Consider the following 25,118-nt stretch of genomic DNA (forward strand, 5'->3'; position numbering starts at 1 on the left):
TTTATATGATATTTATGTGGGCTTATTGATTTATATGATATTTATGTGTGCTTATTGATGGATATGATATTTATGTGTGCTTATTGATTTATATGATATTTATGTGTGCTTATTGATGGATATGATATTTATGTGTGCTTACTGATTTATATAATATATTTGTGTGTGCTTATTGATGGATATGATATTTATGTGTGCTTATTGATGGATATGATATTTATGTGTGCTTACTGATTTATATGATATTTATGTGTGCTTATTGATTTATATGATATTTATGTGTGCTTATTGATGGATATGATATTTATGTGTGCTTACTGATTTCTATGATATTTATGTGTGCTTACTGATTTCTATGATATTTATGTGTGCTTATTGATGGGTGACTATCATATTTTCATATTCAGAATCATAATAATTCCCAATTTCTTTTAAAGAAGGATCCGATTAAAAGTTATGTTTTAATTATGTTCATTTTCTGATATCAATTATATAAATTATATGGTATTTATGGGTGTTTATTGATGGGTGACTCTGTCATATTTTCACACTCAGAGTCAAAATTATCTCCAATATCTTTAAAGAGGGAACCGATTAAAAGTTATGTTGTAATTATGTATATTTCCTGATATCAATTATATCAATTAATTTATGATAAAAGAGTGCCCCACGAAGGATTCACTTTAGTACTTGATATTCGATTCCAGGGAGCACCTCCGGCTATATACAAAATTTGTTAACTAATTATTAGAATGTACTAAATTGCTGGTCTATAAATTGAATTACATTTTTGTCCTGTGCAGGATATTATTTGTGTTTTTTGTCACACTTGCAGTGTACTCATGAATGTATTTAGGTAAGTGAAATGTTTTATATTGTTATTCTTCCTGACGATAGTCCACTAGGACTGAAACGTTGAAACCAAATATAGAGGTCCTGTGACCCGTTATTATATTGTATTTATTTGGAATGCCGCCGCCACCACCTTGCACCATTTATATATATATATATATATATATATATATATATATATATATATATACACATACACACATATATACAGTACATGTTCCACTGGATAGGATTAATAGGCAATGGTTGGCATAGCATGTGATTGCTATTAAATATAACTAGTTACACATTAAGGGTTTATGTATCAAGCAGTGAAAAGTGTGGAGAAGTGAACCAGTGGAGAAGTTGCCCATAGCAACCAATCAGCTTTGAAGTAGCATTTATCAAGTACAGTCTATAAAATAATAGGTAGGAGCTGATTGGTTGCTATGGGCAACTTTGCCATTGGTGCACTTCTCCACGCTTTTCACTGCTTGATACATAAGCCCCTAAATATTAGGAAACATATATGGTGTTATTTTTAATGACCACCTAGGCCAACCTAGGAAAGCAGTTTATGTAGCAGCAAAATGAAGGTTGTTGATGAAAATATGACAGGTTTTCTTGGCGTAAAAGACTCAGATTGTAGTATTTGCCTACTTGGTATATCTAACCCAATATTTGTCTTTTGTCTTGTGCAAAACCCATGTCCATATATTTACGACAGCTTGGGGATAAGAATAGCTCCATTATAATCTTATCCTTGGGCAGCAGATTCAATGTCCTTCAAACAGCTTAATGACAGGGAGTTGCCTTTTTTTGAGAGGCTCACAATAATATAAGGGTTCTGGTGTGGGAGATTTCAATTGAGGTAGCAACTCCTATGGCAATTGTGACTTATTAGGTATGTAGTCATGGTAGTTAAGAGCAGGGTCACCAAGAAATGCGTTAAGGTGTGGGCAAGCGGGTTGTGGGGGCGGGGCATGGCCATGCTCTGTCAGGGGCCTGTGTGGTTATGCCCCCCAAGATAGTAACCACACCCTCTCTTTGGTGCCCCTGGTAACAGGAATATGTAATCGAGCAAAACATGGATACGAACTGATACATTTATGTAAGCTGCTTAGCTCATAAGATAAATACTCATTATTTGATACAAAGACAAATAGCTAAGTAAATCAAATAATTTCGGCAGTAACTCATGAGCTGAACTGTAATTTTATTTGTGGATTGATATTGTCCATATTATTGCGTACAATTAGCGCCAGTATATTCCATTGTGCTTTACAATTGGAAATACAGTACTAAACCAAAACTGGTTAATCACAGACATTAAGTGGATGATTCGATTGTTTGCGCCCTCGGCTATTGCTTTTGGGCACCCAATGGAGCAATTAAATTGCTGTTCCATTTGGACGTGAATAGCCGCGGGAGCACACGAGGTGGCGAGTAGAAATGTGCGATAAGTCTGCACGTTTAGGGGACCAAAGCAGGACTTTCAAAGGGTTTATCTGCTTTGCATGGTTATACTCAGTGTTTCTGACCCCACACAAGTGGCACTCAACCCCTATAGGGGGGAACAAATGAATTGCTCAGATGGGCACCCATTACATTTGGGCACTCACAAAACTATTGATTGTCCCCCCAAAAAGAGGTAGAGAGGACCATGCTTGCAATCTACAGTCCACATCACATGGGCTGAAGACTGTAAAGGTGCTGCAATTAAGTTACTGGTTGCATGGAATTTTTCCCATTTACAATAAAACTATGCTTATAATGTGCTTGCAGAACCTTTTTCTAAACACACCCTGATTGCACTACAACGCTCCCAGGTTACAGAGAATAGGATTTCTATTTCTCGGTTTTATAGATGGATGTTTTAGGGAACTATTTGATTAAAGCTTTGTGACAAAGAGAGGGCTGGGACCTTAATCTGAGCAAAGTTCAGACCTGTGAACTCTCCCTGACTTGTGTGAGCTAACAGAGAAAGGGAAAGACATACAGGCATTTACATATACTTACACCCAGGTATAGACAGACAGCAATATGCACAGCCATACACAAACATAGGAAACACTATAAAATCCCACTGTCATATTGACATACAAGCTCATTCAACATAGACTGACACATAGACAAAATTGTAGAAAGAAAAAATATAAGGAAAAAAAAGAAGCATGTAAACATAACAAGTCAATAAATGGAAATATATGAAGTCTATGCTACATGTGCACAAACAAACCAATATTATGAAATGGTCTAGAATAAACACGTATCTATTACGCATCTTTATTGCTCAGTCCTTATGTTTCGCTTTCAGCAATTATACTGACATATAGTATATTAGACAAAAAATATTCTAACAAAAAAAGACCAAGTTATTATTGTACAACTTTATTCCACCTATATATGTTAATAGGTGTCTTTTTGTACCTTTGAGTTTGCTGCTATTTTCCAAAAACTTTTTAATAAAGAATTTGTTTTAAAAAATTAAAAACAAAATTCGTAGGCACAGCAAAAAATACAAAATACATAAAGACTCAAATGAAATGCAACACTTGTGAGAAACACAATACTTAGCAGACAACAAATGACAGTATTTCTCTAAGACCAATAACACAGACTACAAAAATACACCAAAACTATACTGTATAAACTTATTTTTAAAAAATATGTACAAAAAAACTTATTGCAGATGCACTAGTAAAATACTGCATTTTTTATATTTAGAACATATTATGTGTAAAAATTAAATAGGTTACTGAAGACATTATTAGGGGGAGGCTGGAAGAGGTTTTAAAGAACTCGATGCCATTTGTAACTTCCTAGTGAGAAAAAAAGAGAGATCTATTTCTCCAAAATTGTGATTTGTACAATTGTGACTGCTGGTTGCAATGATGTGGATCAACCATTTAAGAGGGGAGGGAAACAGAAAACTGTACTTAGTTTATTGTGATATTTAAGCACTTGTATTAAATAAGCAGAGTGTATCCTTCCAAAAGATTTTAAAATGGGGTAAAAAAAAGAAAAAGAAATTGAAATGGAGTAATGAAAGACATATTCAACAGGAGTAAATTGGAAAAGTTAGAATGGAAATTTGTAAGTCCAGGTAAAATTCCAACTTCTTTATGTTATTAAAAAAAAGACTATATATTATATTAATGGACATAAGCAGAGAAACATAAACATACACACACAAAAAACAATGATCTAGCTTTAGAAAAACCTTTATAAAGAGCAATAATTAATAACGAATTACCAGCCCACATGGTTAGCTACACTGCTCATAAACTAACAAACTAATACCAGCACTCTCTATATACAACAAACAACAAAACCATGGTAGACTAATGCTATTAATTTGTATAAGATAAAAAGGTGGCGCTATTAGCACATACATTACATGGTGAGACATGAAAAAGCAAGGACACCCCACATAAAATGTACGTTACACATGGTCACAATATAACACATCATGGGTAATGAGCTCACATATGGAAACCACACCAAATTTTTTATAGATTTATTGATAAACGCAACTAATTATGTTTATGTATCATACATAATATAATAAAGTATTTCCTACAGCAGTATAATTAAATTAAAAAAAGCATATACACAAAAAGAAACAGAAATAAAAAACCGAAGTATTAACATGCAGCTTGTATGTCGGTAAAAACAAAACACAATTCAGATTACTGTAATTATCATCTTAATGTTACAGTGTCAAATCCAAGATAAAGCTCGTCTCAAATGTAAATCTCAAGACACATAAACAAATGCTCGTTCTCCTCCAATAATATCGCGTTATTTACTATCATTGCATGTTACCACTAATTTGCTCTCTTGCTCAGTCAAGGGAAATGCGATCTCCAAATTCTTCTAACTAACATACCAGGTTTTTGTTTGTGTTTGTTATTTTGCGACAGAACAGCCCAGGTGAGGTCGGTGATGATACCAATAGCTCTAACCACTTCTACATTGGCACACATATAACATATCATATAAAATAGAGGAGTTATTACGTCACAATTTTGCCTTTCTTGCCTATATATAATATTATAACGTATCTGTCTTCATATCTGCACACTTCTATCTCACATCCACATATAAGATCCAACCTGCTCACTATTGTGAAAAAGTATAAAACCAGTCATCCCACACTATCCTTTTATTGTGTTTTGCAGAGACCTGGGATCCTTTATAATCTATCTAATCTAATCTATCTATCTACAGATATAATTATATATATATATATATATATATATATATATATATATATATAACTACTATATTAAAATATGGTGAAAGGTCATAATGTATATGGATATAGTGTGCGACTTTAGACATTATTTATGTGTACCTGTGAATTGCAGAGGTAAATGTTTCTATCTATCTCATCTATTTTTATACTCTATCTCTGTTATCCCCGGTTACTTTGTGTGACATGGGTAAGTCTTTAAAGCAATTGAGACGAATTGTCCATGTATTACAAATAAAGTAACGTTTTATGCTACAATAATGTGTTGTTATTCTGCATACTGCCTCAATTCTGTATGCCCAAAGTGACATGTTACCATATCTTCCTGTGTATCAGAAGTCGTAACAAACACAAATATATACTAAATGTAGATTTGCACAGTGGGTGACCTGAGATCCTGAGGACACAGCCTCCAGATAGTACATTTTGTACAGACCCTCAGCGGTGAGGGGAGCCCGGCACAAGGGAGAGGGGAATACTATACCTCCCATCTTATACAATGTGCACTACGCTTTCCCTTTGGGCTGAATTGTCTGACTTTGGAAAATGCAGATATTTGTTTATTTTCCGGACTTTTTATACATTTCTTTATTTCTGATATTTTCTTCATTGGCAGATAGACAACGAGAACTGTTACGTTCCAATGCAAGTCCAGTCACCATGTATATTATTATTAATTATTATTATCATCATCAATTGGTTTATCCTGTAAAGCACGTTTTATCCAGACAACATTATGATCATGTAATTATCACTGCGGTATTTCGCTTTTTTTTTTTACTTATTAATTAAAATTTATAAAAACCTAATTAAATACAATGTGTTTCGCTGTTGTGCCAGTTGAGATACACATATCAGTATAGTTCCTGATAATTTATACTCACTAACGCAACATGTGGCTCACCACCTGTCGCTGAACTACAAGTCCCAGCATGACCTGCCAGGGTGTACACATACATTTGCAGTGTGGCTAGCTCCACATATGTGTTCTATTCTCTTCATCTCATTCATGTAGCTCCCCATTGTTGGCTAATGAAGTAAATGGTGGAGTGTAATTTATCAGGGGTGGGACCAATGCATATAGGATAGACGGTATTTTAATATTAGTGTAACCAATAAATAGTAAATCTCGCAATCAACCGGATCCAACCGCAGCCAGGATCTCGCATATATTAAGGCCACGGCCAGCACGGGCCCTTCGGGAACATCAGATATTTTCAAATCAATGGATGTACAACAGTGCCAGACAGACATTCAAATATAGCTTCATGCTTATCGTTTGTTTGTACTATTACAGAACTACTGGTAAGGTAATACACACATTAATTTGCTCATGTCTCAGGTAACTTGTTTAATATATATATATATCTATATATATATTACATACATACACACACACACATTAAAGTTTGACTTGCCTAATTTCTATTTATTTTGTAAACATAGCGGGTAAGTCTCTTTACCCACTTGTACTTTCATTAGTGTATGTCCAGAATGTTACTTTCTAGTGTCTATAGACTATCACAGATCTCAGTTATTATTACACAACAATCAGTTGCTCCCGTCACCTCCGAATCTATATATATATATATATATATATATATATATATATATACATACACACACATACATATACACACACACACACACACACTATATAAGTGCATGCATACGTATGCTTGTATATCTAGTTGTGTATATTTAAAATATCAGCCTGCATTTATATTTATGAATGTGTGTAATATGTAGGTGTATGATTATGTATTCCGTGTGTGTGTGTATATATATATATATATATATTATATATATATATATATATATATATACACACACACACACACACATTTATGTATGCACTGTAATATCTGATCATTATTACTAACATAGTCATAGATAGTAACCGAGATTCAAAAAACACAAAAAAAACATACTCATTCTTCAAGTCTGAATTGTTGGGTTTTTATTTTTATGCTTTGTAGAAATCAAAATATTTTAATTACAGTTGCATTTATAAAATTAAACTTATTTTGAACAATTCGTATTTTTATTGAACCATTATTTAAAACCATTTATAATAAGAAACCAAAGCGGGTAAAACCATGCAATAAATTACGGATATTCGGGAAGAACAAAAATCATCTAAACGAAAAAAAAAAAAAAAAAAAGTAATAAAAATAAACACACAGAAAAGACCCTTAGCCTAGCTTATCCCTTGGGGTTAAGCCCCTTAGTATAATATCAAGGGCGAATATGGGCGGAACCCCAGCAGAGAGATAGAGAGAGAGAGAATAAACTAGCCAATCTGAAACGTTTCCCTTCTTTTAAAATGACCTATATTTCTCTTTTAACACTATCAGAAATAAAAAATTATAAAACAAAAAAAATAAGATTTTTTTTTCCGGTACACCAAAGCCTAACAAAATGAGGGATCTATTACTGCCAAACACCCAGGCTCTTTATCATAGGGTTTAAAACAATATTTTTTTAGCATTCCGTTATATTCCCAGACATTTACTTTAAAAAGGTCTTCCCTTAGCAAGTAACAATATGAGCCCCAGTACCTATCACCGAGGTGACATCGGTTCGAAGAAAGTAAAAATGTAACTTTTTTTCACAGCACAATTGTCCTTCACAATCCTGGAGTATATAAAAAGCATCATGGAATATTTATCTTCAAAGTATTTCAGTTTTTAACTATTTACTGCCAAAAAAAAACAATAAACAAAACAAAAAAAAACTTTCACATGTAAACTTGCCTAGAAATTGATAAACATTTAGCAATATATACAGTTTACTTAAATACATCCCTTTGCAGCTCAGTTGACCTCTGTGGTTTTATATTACATTGAAAGATCCCCCAAATCTGCAATTTCTTCTGTTTTGTTTAAAATAAGATGTTTTTCCTTTATATTCTGTTTAATGGGTCAATAAAGTAACAGTCTTGAAAGAGTTTTACAAGGAAATTGTATTTTCCATCACAGTGAGATGGATGGAGGCTAATTATGACGTATTTAGGACTGGTCTGGAATAGACACCTTGGTAGTATGTGGGCTCCAGTGCTGAAGGTTCTATAGTCCCTCTTCCAGACATTGATGAGCTACCAAGAGGCATTGCAGGGAGGGCCCCACCATAGGAAGAATACTGCTGCAGAGCCTGTTCATAAGCTTTGAAGTCCAATTTGTGCTGCTGTTCAGAAGAAGACATGAGGTTGTTGATGGAGAACGGGTGATTGAAGGAATAATGGGGGTCCCCTTTCATATGGATGTGGGACTCGTGGACTAAAGAGTGAGAAGAGTGAACAGGGTGAGAGGATAAAGGAGATGGACCTCCTGCTACCTGTGGCTTCATGTCTCCATTAGAACCATTGTGATCCAAGGACTGTGGACTGTTGGATTGGTTAGATATGGAGGAGTTGCTGTCCATTTGGCTGGACTTGCCATGCACCCGGTGTAAGGGGGATGAGGAACCTGACTGGTCCTTCCTGCCATCTTGTCCTCCTTTACCCCCTAGCTGCTTCTCACACTTAAACCGCTTTTGCCTGCGGAGGTAGCACCCATTCTCAAACATGTTCCCGGAGTCAGGGTGCAATGTCCAGTAGGAGCCTTTGCCAGGTTTATCTGGCGATCTGGCCACTTTAACGAAGCAATCATTAAAAGACAAAGAGTGCCTAATTGAGTTCTGCCACCTCTGCTGGTTCTGCCTGTAGTAAGGAAATAGGTCCATGATCCACTGGTAGATTTCACTGAGAGTCAGCATCTTGCTTGGGGCCTGTTGGATGGCCATGGTGATTAGTGAGATGTAGGAGTACGGGGGCTTGGCATGGGGGTAACTTCTCCTGAATGTTTTTGTGTCTCTGGTCCTGTTGATGTTGGAAGGGGCATACGCCATAGGGCTCATTCCTGAGTTCATGCTGGAATAAGGGCTCAGACTGTTCATTGAGGCTTGTTGGGTTGACATTGCGTTCATGTTGGTGGGGCTGAGAGCGGTGCCCATTGGTGACACGCCAGATGCCATCCCATTCATAGCGGTGGAAGAGCCAGCACCCATGCCTGACATGCCGCTGGGACTTAGGCCGGGTGCTAGCCCCGAGTTGGCATAAGACATGTTAAAAGATCCTGAAGTCATGTTGTTACTGGAGCTCATGGGGTTCATGGTCATGTAAGTGTTCATAGATGCCAATCCTTGGGTCATGTTGTTGATCGGGATAGAGGAATACGCCTGGCAAGGTAATAAAGATATTGTCAAAAATATGTCACTTTAATATGAGCACATTATAGCAACACGATATATGTAACACTGGTGCCAATCACTCTATGATAAGTTCAAAAAAGAGGTACGTAAGTTGTGACTTAACTACTGCTGCAGAACTGGAAGTTTCCATGCTGGGATTTATAGTTCCACATCGGGAACCAAGACCCACTTTTCCAATCCTGCACCCGATTCTATAAAATTTGCATTATAGCTCCTAAGGAATATTTACACCAGACAAGTCCTGTCACCCATCCTATATAAAAGAACCAAATTAATCTTACTATATGATATCAGCACTTGATTTTAGAACAAAATACAAGTTTATTAATATCTACATTTATCTTGCTGAAAGATAACAATTGCTCACTATTGCCATAACATCCCAAATATATGTGGATGATCAAACACGGGCGACGATAGTTCTACAATACACATAACTTGTATCTGGCAAAGGGATAAGTATATAATTATTATATTCAGTAAGGCATATAATTAGCGTTCAGGTACTTAATTTTACATATATACCTTTTGTTTACACAATAATAAATCATATACGTTTAAGGATGGTAGTAAAATGTAAAATTGAACCCCATATATAAGAAAAAAATATATATTTTATTTAGAAAAAAATGCCCGTGCTGTATAATGTTATGTGCAGATTCATTAATGTATTGCTTACTGTACATTTATCAACAGGATAATCTAAAACATACAGGTGCATAAAGACACCGTGCTCCTAAATTTTCTGTAGCAGAAATATGTTTCCATTGAAAACAATTCATAAACAAATAACCTGACCGCCCCAGTTGCTTAATTTTTTTTTTAACTGAGATGTAACCATATCCAGTTACCTACCTTTCACCTTGTGTTTTAGTTAAACAATACCTATATACATAGAATGTACTATTGTTAGCTAATTCCAAGGTATACAATGTAATCTCTAAACTTCAGATAAATGTTCATTAGACATTGTTGAATTTTGGAGTTAAAGTGAATATTCTATTGTGTTTCACTTTACATAAACAATACGGGTCTTTAGTTGTTTAGTGGAACTATAGCGGTGTGACAATGGGGTCTAATCAAGGGTAGATCCTGGCCATAACGCGGTATAGTATAGTATTTTAATAATTAGTTTAAAAAAAAACCCAAAACACCTGAGTGGAGAATAGGATCTAGACTGGACTCTAATTCTGATGTGGACAGTAAATAGACTGACAGTAATGCACGGATGTCACAAAGTCAGACTTTTGGCTGTGTTTCAAATGCAGGCAAGTCAGACAAATATTAGTGAATTCCCTATTGAGAATAGTGGGGCATTTTATAGACTGTCCTACATCCTGGACAACAGCAATATCAGGTTATCTCAATGCCAGTCCCACTAAACTGCCACCAAAGTAGCTTACCTAGCACATTAACCAAGCTAGATGAATCACGAAGAACGACTACAATAAGAACGTTGACATAGTCTGATAGTTTAATTGGATTATCCCCAAAGCATAAAATTAGAGGTTAAACTGTATTGTGACATGTGAGCCCTATGATTAAGAAAATACCTTGCGTACAGGGTCGGACACTGCTACTTACTGTAACTCTAGATTGTAATATAGTTCAGTGCTTAGTGTGGGTTCAGATATAAAAGTAACTGCTTAGAACCTGAACCAGGTTTTTAACTGTTAAGTCATATTTGTGCCTCTTCCAAACTTTACATAAACTTTTTCCTAGACAAGAAACACCTGAAACTTCTTGGAAAAAGAAATATTAGCATGCGGGTCTGTGTGCCTCCAGTTCTATTCTATCACCTAAGTCAGGTATGTATATCTGAAGGGAAGGCTAAGTGCTAAAAGTTTAGGTGCATCTAAAATTCCCATCCTGTTACTAGAAGGTCCCCCAAGGGGATAAACTTTCAGATGTTACGATGTAGAGGAACTGGTTCCACCTCTCACTTTTTATTTCATGAATTCAGTTTCTAGGGCTCTTGTGCAACGCAAATGTTCCCATCGCTCGTGAAAGGTCACACAAGAAGTTTGCGGCAGCTGCGAAAGTCAATATCAACACCACCTAGATTTTAGGAATTCCCCCTCTTACCTCCTGGGTTTCCTGGTAATAGTTGCTCCAGTCTGTTGTCTCATGTCCTTCCATTTTTACAATTCCTAACATCCTGGATCTCAAGAGCCCGAGTGAAACATTCAGCCCACTAGTCCAAGGAGTGGAGGAGGTGAAAGCAACAGGGGAGCCGAGGAAGGGGTGACGGGCAGGCTGTCAGGGCTGCGCTGCGTCCCCTCAACCAAATGGCAGCAGCAGGAGGGGAACTGGGAGAGTGCAGAGAGTGCGCTGATGTGGATCTTACGTTACAGAAAGGACTTCCCTCTCCCTTCTCTCTCCTCCTCTTCTTCCCTCCCTCCTCAGCCACTTCTCTCCATCTACTGGCTGGAGATTGCACCTTGGTACATGCAGCAGAAAGCAGCTACACCTGTCCTGCGCCCACGGGAGCGCACGCTGCACAGAGTTCTGTAAGGGTGGCCCCAGGTATAGAAATGTGTGACCCACCCCACTACAAACCACAAACCAATGGTAAAGAGACCTGGGGAACACCCTCTTCCTGACTTTTAACTGCATGAGAGTCCGTAGCTGTAAGATCAGCGTGCCGGGGAAACATACCGACTATTAGCAGGCAAACTGAAACTATTGCTACATAAGTAAGACTTAAATCTCATACATTTAATCTAAAGCACCGCATCAGCCAATGTTACCTTTTTTGATTAAAACTTTTCTCTTCAAACAGACTGTAACTTGCGATATATATATATATATATATATATATATATTTATTTATATGGGTTGGACAGTCATCATAAGAAATTAAAATGTCAATAAAATAGGTGTGACTGCAATAATGCTATAGAATGAAAATGTGACTCTTTAATGCAGTTTGATGAATTATTGGTTGTATGGCTCGTTATGTAGCAAGATATAATGCATTCTAATGAGGGTTGAGCAACAGAAAGCTATTTCGTTTCTTTAGCCCATGTGGAACTATAAGTCTCAGCAAGTCCTCTTAGCAGTTTTAGTTGCACAGCATCTAGAAGGTTTAGTTTGTCTCTCGTGTTGTCCATAGTCGGCATTTAATTCTGTCCTAACAGTGCATGGGTATTCTTAACACACAGTTCTCTGTAACTGCTCTCACGTGTATACAAATCTGCAAACAGCCAAAACACAAATATGAACCTCAAATATACACAGTCAATACCCATTATCTGGAGAACCGCACGTTTCACACTTGCCAATCGCATGCAAATACATGCAAAATCGTTATTTAGGAAAAGGAAAGGTCAGGTTTTACATCACAAGATTTGCATTTTGCTGTAATTTTCAAGGTCTCATCTGTCTAGTTTTTTTTAATGACATCTGTTACATATTAGAAGCACTAATAGAAGAAATAAATATCCGGAATAACTTATTTAAATTTTCCTGTGGTGATAAAGGTGCTGTAGATTTTTCCACATTTTATTTAAGGGAAAGTGGTATTTAAAAAATAAATAAATAACCAAATACATATATTTTTACTTGTCCACTGCACTAAACATTATGTATTATAAACAATTGAAACAATGAATTTATTATTATAAAATCTATTTAAACATTGAATTAGCCAAACCACCAGATTCCTGATCAATGGGAATCTGTAATTTGTTTCAGGTGCTGCAAAATTACCCAATTGTGTTTTACTTCACTGTTTTTCTGTAATACAGTTATTCGTACTACTGAAGTAAGGTGTATCATGTTAATAAATTATTGTTTTGAAAATGTATGTTTAAATTGATATTTATCTAAATTATAAAATCTTTTGCCTGAAACATTTGGATAATTTGGATAATACATGGATTATTATGCATAATAATTTAGCAAAATAAGCCCCTCTGTCCCCACATTTTCTGACCACCAGCAATGTGGGTTTGTCTATAAAAATGACAGATTTTAGTAAAATCCACATTTTCTTTAAAGAAAAATATCTAGTAGCTGAAATTACAGAAGGCTATCACCTATTTGTTTGTTTACACAGGTGAGATAAGGACTTGACACAAACACTGACATTTTACAAGCCATATGCAAACTAATATTATTAAATCAACACCTACAGTATATCCAAACCTTTATGCTGACACTGAATTGGCATTTGCTTTATGTGGTTTTAACTCTTTACATGCATTTTATTTGTTCCAATACAAGTAAAACTTTTGCATACTGTATAGTGGATAAAAGTCCAGCTGATGCATGAGTATCTACATAAATAAATAAATCCCAATGCCTCTTAATATCACAGGCTTCCTTCTCATGGTCTCCAAGGAGTGAGTGGTTGCAGCATTGATGGGAAAAAAAACTCTGTTTGATGGTGTTCTTAAGAATAAGCATTTTAAAATCAGAGAAGGCTTGGAAGCCTTAGTTAAATGTTAACAGGATAATTGTCATAAACCCCTTAACCCATTCTACGTCCAATGCAAGGTGAAATATTTTTTTTCTCTTTTTGTTTTCTTTTATTTAAAATAAATCTGTTAGTACTGCAAATGATGTGGCTATGAGGATGGGATTGATTATGACATTTGGGTTCTGCAGACTTTGGTAATCGTGTACATTGTACAGCTTTTATAACCATCCCCACCATTAGGGGCCTGCAGGACACGGATGGACCTTAAGGACTCACCTACCACCACCAAGTATTTTAATAACAAAAAGTAGCAGGCAAAGTACTTGAGTTTAATATACCACTCTGGCAGCACATGGGTTAACATGCACAGAAAACCTTGGGAATCTGTAACCTATTTCTTTATGTGTAAGAGACCTGAGTTGTGTAAAGTAAATACAGCTTCTGTATCTTCATTTTTAACCATTACCCAACCACCACTGAACAAGGTAACTGCACAATTCCTATGATGTGATTATGCATTTGCCATTTAAAAGTGTTAAGACATCATTAGTTTCAGCTGAAGGCTCCAGGTTTCGAGCACAAATTGATTCTAAAAAGAAAAAAAAAATCAAAGTTTTCTTTTTTTTTAACAGAGTAAATTTGTTCCATAGACTAAGAAAATCTATTTCTTAGGTTAAATAGTCCTATGAAATAAAAAAGTAACTAAAACTAGCTACAAAGATGGACTAACTACTGATTTTTAAAAATTATTATTAAACACCTTGTGATAATTAAATAAATGTGTGGTTTTGATTAACGATTGTATTAAGGCCCCCATTCATCAGCAATTGATTGCAGCAATCGTGCAATTTGCAATCGATTGTGTATAAAAATCTTTCCCTTTTTCAATCGATTGCAGATTGCAGAATTGCCACAATCGATTGAAAAAGGGAAAGATTTTTATACACAATCGATTGCAAATTGCACGATTGCTGCAATCAATTGCTGATATATGGGGGCCTTTAGCCAGAGACCTACTATAGGGATTAAATGCAGGTGCACTTAATGTTCTTCCTTGTAGTATAAAAACTGTCACTGTGTCCATCTCTATTACAGTATAAATTCAGAGTGGTTGGGGATATTGCTGTGTGTGGTGAGATAAAGCACATTTGTTATTGTCACTATATTATGATGTCTAGAATAGTTTCCGGTTGATAGGGATCGTGTTTGTGTATTTTTCTAGGCAAAGGGTCAGCCTGCAGCTTTTATCAGATTCTCAACGGGTGCTGTAGCCCAAAATGTTTTAGTTAAATTCATTTTTGTTAAACATCTAATAGAGTGACCAGGGTTTATGCAGTACAAAGTCTTATAAGACTGCACAAGTTTAATCATCAAAACTGTATACATCACTAGAACTGTGCCATAAGATGGCCAGTACCATTCATAGAAGTTATTCATATTTGATAGTGCTTTTATTAAACATAAATGTTATTGCAAAACAAACAAATGTTTGGGTACTAATAGAATTGAGATGCAGTAACTACTGACAGCCCCTAGGTGCTAAGTGCTTTGAAAAATAGTATATAGGACATATTTGCATTAAAAAATGGTATCAATTGCTAAATTCATCTAACTTTACATGGAACATTAGTAAAATAAACATATTGTAATACTCCTAATCACTTTTATCACTTCAGAATAGTAGGTAAAATCAATAATCTAAATGTAAATATATTTTATTTGCTGGTATACTTATATACCTTTTTTTGTCCAATAAAACAAATCATAAATACATATAGTTTATTTTTAATTTTGTACATTGTATAAACTATACTACTTATTCCCTACTTTTTGACACTTATTTGTTTCATGAAAACAATGTACTGATCTTAAAGTTTGCCTGAGAACACCATTATCAGATATAGTGCAAGATCTAGGGGACCCAAACATATATATTTCTCAGAACAGTGCTATTTTTTTGTCATTTGGAAGCTTTAAATCCTATCCATCATCTACACAGCGAAGGCAGCCCTGTACAAGCTGGCCAACATTCAGTAGTATTGGCTCAGACCATAAAATGACTGACTACAGTTGCATTTTTATTCAGAATATTTCTTATTCCAGAATTCACATTCACTCTAGGGGGTAAATTTACTAGGATGGGAGTTCTATTTAAGAAGTGATGTTGCCCATAGCAACCAATCAGATTCTACTTCTCATTTATCTAGCACCTTCTAAAAGATAATACCTGGAATCTGATTGGTTGCTATGTGCAACATCACTTTTTAATAGAACTCCCTTCTTAGTAAATTTACCCCTAGATGTCTTACTCCAAAGGGAAGCGTTGTATGGTATTTATGGATTGTGCATTCATCATGTCACATAAGCATTCTGGATCTCTGCTTTATGTCCTACTTTGATATCAAACATTTCGTACACACAGATTATCACTGCCAGATATAGCTGTTCCTATCACCACCTGCATATTTCCAATGGGGTTTTCCAGGAGAGAATACAAAAATCTTTACCAAAACAAAAAAATAAAAGTAACAGGAACACAAATAGCAGTATAGATCCAAAACCCTTCAGGGCAGTTTTAGGATTTTTTTTTTTTAAAGTCTTCCATTTTGTACCAATTTTCTATTGTGCTCCTATCTCTAAAGACTGTAAGATTGTTAGTGCGCAGGCACACACCAGATGTGACACCTTGTGCTTGGTGCTTGTATACGCAGATATTTAACTCTTAAAACTCCAGGTAAGAGCCATAGCAGGTGCCTGGTTAATTTTTTTTCTCAGCAAATAGGTTCAAAGTGCAATAGCTGTGACATTCCAATAAGATACTACCACCACCATCTAATACATAAGAAGGCCACACAGGAGGACAAACCAGATGGAAGCAGGTTCCAGAACAGAAGAGGGTTAAATATTCCAGATATATGCAGCAGGAGAAATACAGAAATGTACATAATGGGAACTAATTGAGGTGGGGGAGCTGGAATGCGAGCACACCAGTGCCCCCAAAGCTAAAGTAAACTGCAATGCAAAACAATGCAAACAAGCCCCTCAAACAATGTTGACAGTTATCGAACTGGTGGCTTGGAGGTTACAATTCCTGAGGTTGTTTTCCCTCCAGCTGAATATAATTTAAGAACTGTTGACTCTTGGCGGTAGGAGAAATCTTTGTGTAAAAATAAAATCTGCAAAGTCCCAGCGCCTCCTGCTGATCAGGAGCAATCTAGCTATAGACTTGGGGCTGTAACCTGTATTTTCCTAAAGAGGAACCTGTAACATACCTTGATACATACACAGAAAATATCTAGCATATGTTGCTGTTTATCTCTGAGTAGAGCAGGGGTGTCCGCAGCTTAGTGACTTGGGATAACTTACATTTGCTGAGCTGGTAATTGTTAAAGACTTTTAGTAAATCACTGAATGTGGCTCTACAGTACCTCTATTATGTCTGTGCAATGTGAGCCGACCAAATCACACAGCTGAAATTATACACCAAAGGTTTCTTTTATTAGAATGTCTTTTATTGGTTAACAAAAGACTATAATTAATTAAAGAACCACATAATTGTAGAACAATATGGGAATAAAGAGCAACTGGGCAAAATCCCTTTTAATCTTGGACCTTGGCAGTTATTGTCATTGGCTGCTTTAAGCCGTCTCTGGGTGGTCAGTAATCAATATAACAATCTATGTTCTGCTGTGACCGTCATTCAAATAATATGAAAGTAAAGCAAATGAAACAAGTTTGTCCAAATGTAAAATTCATAGGAACATCAAGGTCTGGTTTTAGGGCAGAGGAGAGGTGTATTTGTGCTGCATTCATGGTGGTCAATGTTAACTGTCATTAGGGACATTTATGAAAACCTTTAAATTTCTTATTGGACAGGTGAAAGGTGCGCTCTGACCGTTATGATTAAAATGTATTTATTTTGAAATTCACTAAATGAAAAGATGCTAAAACATTGCTTTATTCCACTTCTGTGGCACCCATTTAAATGTGGCGTTCATTTGCTCTTTGCTTGTTATAGCGGTAGAGCTGTTCTGTAGATTTAATACAGTTCTTCATATGCTTGCCGAGTTATTTCAAAATAAAACTGCTAACTATACATGGGGGAATCATCCATAGTTTAGTTTACCATTGGCAAAAGAATTTGCAAATCATTCCTGATTTGCTGAAAACACTGGAGATGTAAGCCAATCATAATGCATGGAATGTAAAGTGGCCAATCAGCAAGCATAAACAAATATCACTTGCCCCATAGCCTTATAAAAGGAGCTTATAGCCACGTCAGACGCTCATATTTCTTGTATTGTACTAGGGGAAAACATTTGTGGATGCTTCTACTGAGACTATTAGCAATTTAGACCACTGCACACTAGCATTGGCTCTGCATTTGTTACATAGCTCTGTATACTGCCGTACTGACTGCCCGAACTATCATTTCTTTTTCATTTTTTAATGCATCTTATGGGTATATTTGATAAAGGTCAATTTTAATCGATTATGATCTATTTAAAATCGATGACAATTGATCAAAATATATCAACATCGATGTGTTTCTGGGGCTAAATCACACATTTACTAACACTTAAGGTGCGTACACACTACACGATATGCTCCCTGCGCGATATCGTGTAGTGTGTCCCCGGCAGGCTGTGCTCAATGTCGTTCATGACATTGAACACAGCCGCTGAACGATATCATTAACGATATCGTTCAGCGCCGGGCTCTCTCCCCCATTTCCCAACATGCAGCAACCTGACGAGGTCGTCAGATTGTGCTGCATGTTCAGGCGATGGGCAATGTCGGAAACGACCAGCGGGAGTGCGCATCGCTGGTCGTTTCCGACATAAAAGTGCACGATTTGTGCACGATTACGATGTCGTAATCGTGCAGTCACTCAGTAATATCGCCCAGTGTGTACCCACCATAAAACCAAATAAAAAATTGTCAGTAAATGTGTGATTTATCGATTTTCATCGATTTCAAATTGATCGAAATTGATTAAAATTGACCTTTAGGGGTAAATCCTATTAAGTGCAAAGGGTGCGAGTCGCCGTTGCAATGGCGTTAAAACGGCGGCAACGTACCGGCACCTCACACCCTTCGCGGCCCTCTCCAAGCCAGAATTTGCTGAATTTTGCTCTGAGCCCTATGGGGCTGTGAGCAAAATTCAGTGAATCCGGGCTGGCGTAAAGTGCGGCCATTGCCGCGATGAATCGCACCGGCGAGGATTGACCCCTTAGTAAATATACCCTGTACACTCTCATTTTACAAAAAATTGTTTCCTGTAATTGTCATCATACACAAATACACAATTCATTGTGATCTCAACCAATATCTTTTACATTCCTTTCAGGTGCTTCCACACTTGTTGAAACACTATAGGCAAAAGGGCAAAGTTCTTTCTGAGAGTCGGTGCTTGTGCATTGCCAAGAAACGTTTACACAAAGGTCCTAAGTCACAGTCGCACGCAAAGCATCCGCATCTGTGATTTTCCACACTGCGCATACATCCGAAATGAACATACAGTACACATCTGCGGTGATCTACAGGCTATTCAGAGCCGCAAGCAACTAAGCCGCATGTCCACTAAATCGGTGTAACTTGGCGGCAGCGGGGAGTTGGCGCACAGGAAAAATGTGCCTTTGGGCATGTAGACAGAATTGCAAGCTATTCGGAGGGGAACATACGCAGAGATCTGGCTGATTTCAGGTGGATCACTTGCACCAAGGAAAAGGCTGATGCAATTCCTCAATGACAAGTGGATGTACAGGCAGGGGCCATGGATTCTTTTGATGAGACTGAGATAGGTAATTAGGGGATTAATGAATACTAATAATATTAGTTGATGATGTGGGGATTAATTAATGATGGAGATGAGGGAGTTAATGATTGTAAAAGGGGTTAATTATGTTAAATGATGTTGTGATGATGCTGAAGGGTGTTCATTTTAAGAAGGGGTTAACTAATTAAGTCTCAGGCAGAGGCAATGCAAGTTATTTTTTTTTCTCTTAACAATGGGGCGGATGGGGTTATAGCTCCAGGCCTTCCCATAAAAATAGGTTCATCATCATAACAGCATGAAGGTAATGACCACCCACCCAGGAGGCCACACGGTTGTACATAAATCATAGTATAACTAGTATACAAATTGTATTTCTATTTTCCTCTCAAAATTATAAATTTTATACTTTTACATATTAAGGGAGACATTGGGACTGATAATGAAGGGGGTGTACATGCCCACTGGGCACTGGCCACACCCACACAGCACTGGTTACACCTCCTCTGCTTCCAACAATAGACTCTTAATGAGATATTGGGGCTGATGGTGTATAGGGTGTACACGCCCACATGGCACTGGCCACACCCCCACAGCACTGGTCACAGCTCTTCCACTTCTCACAATAGACCTTTGATCATTATCAGCCCGAGGCCTATGACTAGAGGCCAGAGTTATACAAATTCGCTTCTGCCCATGTTATAGTGTATTATGTGAACATGGGGTGCTGGTAAAATTGTAACCAAAGAACACAAATATCGCTAACATATGTGGAAATGAATCAACAAATGGTAAATCCCTAAATATACCAATACGTGTGCTTTGTAAATAAATTGCTGTGCCATGAGAGGCCAAAAACTGCATTGTGAGGCATGCACCTAGCCAGCGGTTCGATTCCCGGCAGCGGCAGCCCGACATCAGCAGAGTTCCGGGCAGCGGAAGCCCGACAGCGCTGGAAATCCCGGTCGTGGATAGGTAAGTATCGTCTAACCTAACCCCCCTAACCCTAACCCTCCTTAGGAGTGCCTAACCTTAACCTCCCCCCAAAGTGCCTAACCCTAACCTCCCCCCCAAGTGCCTAACCCTAACCACCCCCTTCCCCGCTGCCTAAACCTAAGTCCCCCGGGGGGGTGCCTAACCCTAAGTCCCACCCCCGGGGGTGCCTAACCCTAACACTCCCTCCCCCTAGCCTAACCCTAACCTCCTGGGTGGTGCCTAACCCTAAGTCCCCCCCGGAAGCCCTAAACCTAACCCCCTCCCGCGCGGCTGTCCACGCTTGGCACCTGGCCTCACTTCGATCAGGATGCCAGACGCCGGTCTCCCGGCGTCGGTAAAATGACAGGCGTCTAGATTTAGATGCCTGTCATTTAACCCTCTCCGGGATTAAACAGTCGGGAAGCCGGCTGTTGGGATTAGATCCGCCGACTTCCCGACTGCATACCGTCTCAGTATGATGCCCTATGTGAGCGGCTGTGCGTCATTGGACACAGTCGCTTTCAGAGACATGTCTGCATCGACTTAGCCACCCCCTGTTACCTCCCAGGAACAGCCACTAACTCTGCCTCCATTTCTGTACTGCGTCTCTGAGCGGTAACAATCAGGACACATGAGCTGCGTGGCTCAAGCGCAGACTTACAACATCGGCGAACTGCGTGTGCCATCGTCACTGCATCTACCTCTGAATCAGGCCCTATATGTGCATATGTACTATATCTTTGAAGGTTGCAGACGCCATTAACTTACCTTAATCTATTATAACAATTATTCTAATCAAAATTAATAGATTTTAAGCATAGTTATAATTTCTATAAATTACATCTCAATTGTTTTATACTAATGCACCTTATCTTATTACTTCACCGGTTTTTATTACATATGTGACTATGTGTGTTATTTATATATTTATTAATTTACCGTCATACCTTCATACAAAATAAATACACGATTATTGCTACCACATTTTACCTCCTCCCTATAAATGAAAGAGCAGGCACCCTGGTTCTCTCTTTCACTATTCAGGTAAGACAACTGAAATTTGTATTTATCCTGTCTGTATTAGGTTGGAATTCCCATGGTGTGGCTTCCTCATGCCTTACGTCACAATAACTACATTCCAGACTGTGATGAAATTGTGTACATGAGCTGGAATAGAGGCCCTGATTCAGAGCCGGACGCTATTTGCGCTCGCTCGTTCATTAAAAAGGGGTGGCTATTCAAATGAACCGTTCGCACTTTGCGGTCTGTTCACGCCTCTATGTCTGAACAAGCGAACAAAACTTGCAGTCGTAATTTTGAAAAAGACGCCCCCTGGAGCCCTAAACCTTACCCTCCCCCCCACGGCTGTCCGCTCGCGGTGCCCAGCATCACTACGATCGGGATGCCGGGCGCCGGTCTCCCGGCGTCGGAGAAATGCCGGGCGTCTACATCTAGACGCCCGGCATTTCACCCTTGCCGGGATATGACAGTCGGGAAGCCGGCTGTCGGTATTTAGGCAGTCAGCTTCCCGATTGCATACCCACCTAGCCTGGTTCAGAGATGTTCGGGAAGCAAAGTAAAAATACGCCTCCTGCTGGCTTCTCTGATCCGCAGCTATATGTCCAAAGACGCAGCATTGGGCCAACTGCGTAAACATGGTTACTCAGGATGTCTGGAGGATGCAGCCACTGTCTTCAGCCCGTCCATAAAACGGGGACCAACATGCCCCCATTTCTGTAACGCTCCCTGTCGCTGCGCCGTTGCTGACTCCAAACGCCAGCATCATGTCAACCATGCTGTGGCTTTTGGGGCACTGCGACCGATGTATCAGGACCAGATTTACACATGCGCAGCATGGCTCCTGTGCAGATCATTTACCATCACAGATTCACGTAAATATCGGATTTATGTAAATCTCTGACTAGGCTCCTAGTTTTGTAGACCTGTAAAAAAATTATAATTTGTGTAGTGAAATGTAATAAACTGAGATAAAGGAGAACTTGGACGAGTGCATTTGTGATTTGTGATAAAACTTGTTGTGTATGATAATGATGCTCCAGCCAATCAGCTCCCAACTGTCATTTTTCAAACAGATGACCGTTAGGAGCTGATTGGCTGGAGCACCATTATCAAATGCAACAAGTTTTAAAACAAACGAGTTTTAAAATAAAACTCGTTGATAAATTAACCCAATTGTCTTTTAAAGCTTAGATGCATAGTGGGTTGTGTTCCATAAGAGCACAGCACATATGGGCTTAAAACCGAATGCAAAAAAAGTAATAGCATTGAAACTGTTTCAGACAAAATACATTGGAGTAAATTTACTTGTGCAGCTAATTAATAGATTTGAATACTTGAATAAGTTTGAGGAAAGATAAGCACCCTGTTTAGTAATGGAATATTGCTAGTTCACCAGGGGTTAAAGGAGAGGAGGGGGCGTACCCAGGAGTGAGTCCATCAAAAATAATAGCCTATGGCAGCAATAAGGGGCAGGGCCAGTATTATTCCTTATAAATAGTCTGGAAGAGGAGCCATATTCCTCTTTTCCAGTTTTGGAAGCAGACTGGGCTAAGTATCAATGTTTCTAAATGATTTTGCTGTTCTCTGCTCCACTGTATTATTGCTAGCCCTGGCTTTACTGCCCTCACTTCCATCTCCAGCCTAACCCCCCCCTTGTGTCCTTCCACCCCGTGTCACATTGCAGCAGTACCTTTCCACCTACCCCCCCTGCTTCCAACCCCGGCGTTGCCCTCCTCCACCATGCCCAATCACCGCAGTTCGCTCCCCCACCAAGAAACTTAATTTACCCTACCATGGCAGTCGAGGCTTCCTCCAGGTGTGACACGCCCTATACAGCAGGCCGCAATGCCGCGCCTTCCTCCTTTTCGGTGCGCGTGCCGGGAACTTTGGCATGGGCGCTTTGCCACCATTCACTTACTGCCTGGCTCACGGGGGCTCTGCAAGTCAGCCGGGCACTCCCCGCTGGGCTGTGCATTGCTCTCCAGACCAGGCCTCCCCGCGCTCCACACCGCATCAAGTCATGGTGGGTGCACCGCGCATTGAGGGACAAGCGTTAGCAGGCAGTCAGCCATGGCTGGGTCTTCCTCTGCAGGATCTGTTTGCTATCTCAGAGTCTTCCAGGGTTCCACAGGAAGCGTCTTCGGTTGTCCAGGATGATCAGAAGGCGAATCAAGTCATGGTGGGCGCAACGAGGACAAGCATTAGTGGGCAGTCAGTCATGGACGGGCCTTCCTTTGCTGGATCAGGTGAGCATGTTGTTCTACTTTTGCGCAGCGTTTTTCTGTTCTTTGCAGAGCATACCGATTCTTCCAGATACACCGATAGGCCCCGTAAGTTCATGAGGTGTTTGGTGCAAACAATTAGGGGTAAGCATAGAAGCCCATAGAGATCTAGTACTGTATTAGCAGCTAGGGTCCCGGTTGCAGAGGGGGAAGTGGTCCATGGTGCAAACGCAGCTATACTTAAGGGATTTTGAGGTCGACATTAAGGCAACATAGATGGCATAGTGGTTAGCGTTCCTGCCTCTCAGTGCAGAGGTTGTGGTTCATTTACCACCTTGGCCCTAATTGTGTGAAGTTTGTCTGTACTCCCATGTACTATGGTTTCAAGGAAGAAAGCAGATTAAGAAAGGAAGTTTGTAGGCATGTTTCACCATTACGGCGGATGCTAAAAGACTTAAGCCAGAAGGTGCCCGTAGTTCATACTTGATTTGGGTAACTGACAGATACGTATTCACGGTGAGTTTTACTGGGAAAAATGGCCGGGGACTCCATGGATGTGCTGAAGTACATGCAGTATTCAGGAGGGCACAGGGGGGTCAGGCAGTGTTTCACTTCGGCTTCAAGGACGTGGAGTTTTAGGGCTAGAGGTCACTGAACAGTCCACAATACCGGTGGTGTTCCATGACAGCCTGGATGCAGCCCTGTTCAGCCTATCCCGGTACAGGTTTACAATATCCCACCATTTTTCGCTTGTTGCAGGACTTGTGGGAAGATCTACACGTATTGGTTGGTAATTTTTCAGGATTTCAATGGAGTTAGAATTGGCTACCAGCTCTGGTGGACAATTACGGCCTTCAGCTGTTTAAGGACGCGTCTAGTTACGTGGGTTTCGGGCGTTATCAGAGGGCAAATTGTATGCAGGACCTTGGCTGGATTCACGGAGGTGGCAGGATCTAACTTCCAGTATGCTGTTTTTTGGAGTTTTTTCCAATCATGGTTGCAGTTGGAATCTGGGCTACCAAACCCAGTAACAGGTGGATTGGGTTCTTTGCCGAGATTATTTTAGGTGTAGTTCATAGTAGCAATATTTACAGGGCTGAGGGGCCTATTCATCAACACTAAATTAATGTTTTTAGGGACATTTTCCTTAAATAACGTTATTTTAGTATTCATGAAGTCTCTTAACGCAGGAGATATCACTGATATCTCCTCGTTAAGTTCCCCTGCGTTAATTTCCACACTCCCCATACATTAGTATTATGTATTTTCGGAATTTGATGGAGGTACTATCCGCCACTGTGAGGTGGTGAATAACAGGTGAGACTTACCTGCTTACAGCTGGACAGGTCCTCCGGCGTCTCC

General features: G+C 38.8%; 2 protein-coding genes across 2 annotated transcripts in view; one reads left to right on the forward strand and one right to left on the reverse strand.

Annotated features, from left to right (window-relative positions):
* Positions 1-7,062: 7,062 nt before the first annotated feature.
* On the reverse strand, positions 7,063-11,840 carry FOXA1 (forkhead box A1). The gene is made up of 2 exons (XM_088471192.1): positions 11,426-11,840; positions 7,063-9,307 (listed from the first exon to the last, which is right to left on the reverse strand). The coding sequence occupies exons 1-2, from the start codon at positions 11,495-11,497 to the stop codon at positions 8,090-8,092; spliced, it is 1,290 nt and encodes a 429-aa protein (XP_088327318.1). The 5' UTR covers positions 11,498-11,840; the 3' UTR covers positions 7,063-8,089.
* Positions 11,841-11,947: 107 nt separating this feature from the next.
* The window catches only part of TTC6 (tetratricopeptide repeat domain 6), a 297,795-nt gene continuing 284,624 nt past the window's right edge, over positions 11,948-25,118 (forward strand). The window contains exon 1 of the mRNA XM_088471191.1: positions 11,948-12,036. The gene's annotated coding sequence lies outside the window, so the exon portion shown is untranslated. The remainder of the gene's footprint in view (positions 12,037-25,118) is intronic.

Source organism: Taudactylus pleione, unplaced genomic scaffold, assembly GCF_031769625.1.
Source record: "Taudactylus pleione unplaced genomic scaffold, aTauple2 ptg000113l, whole genome shotgun sequence".
Classification (NCBI taxonomy): domain Eukaryota; kingdom Metazoa; phylum Chordata; class Amphibia; order Anura; family Myobatrachidae; genus Taudactylus; species Taudactylus pleione.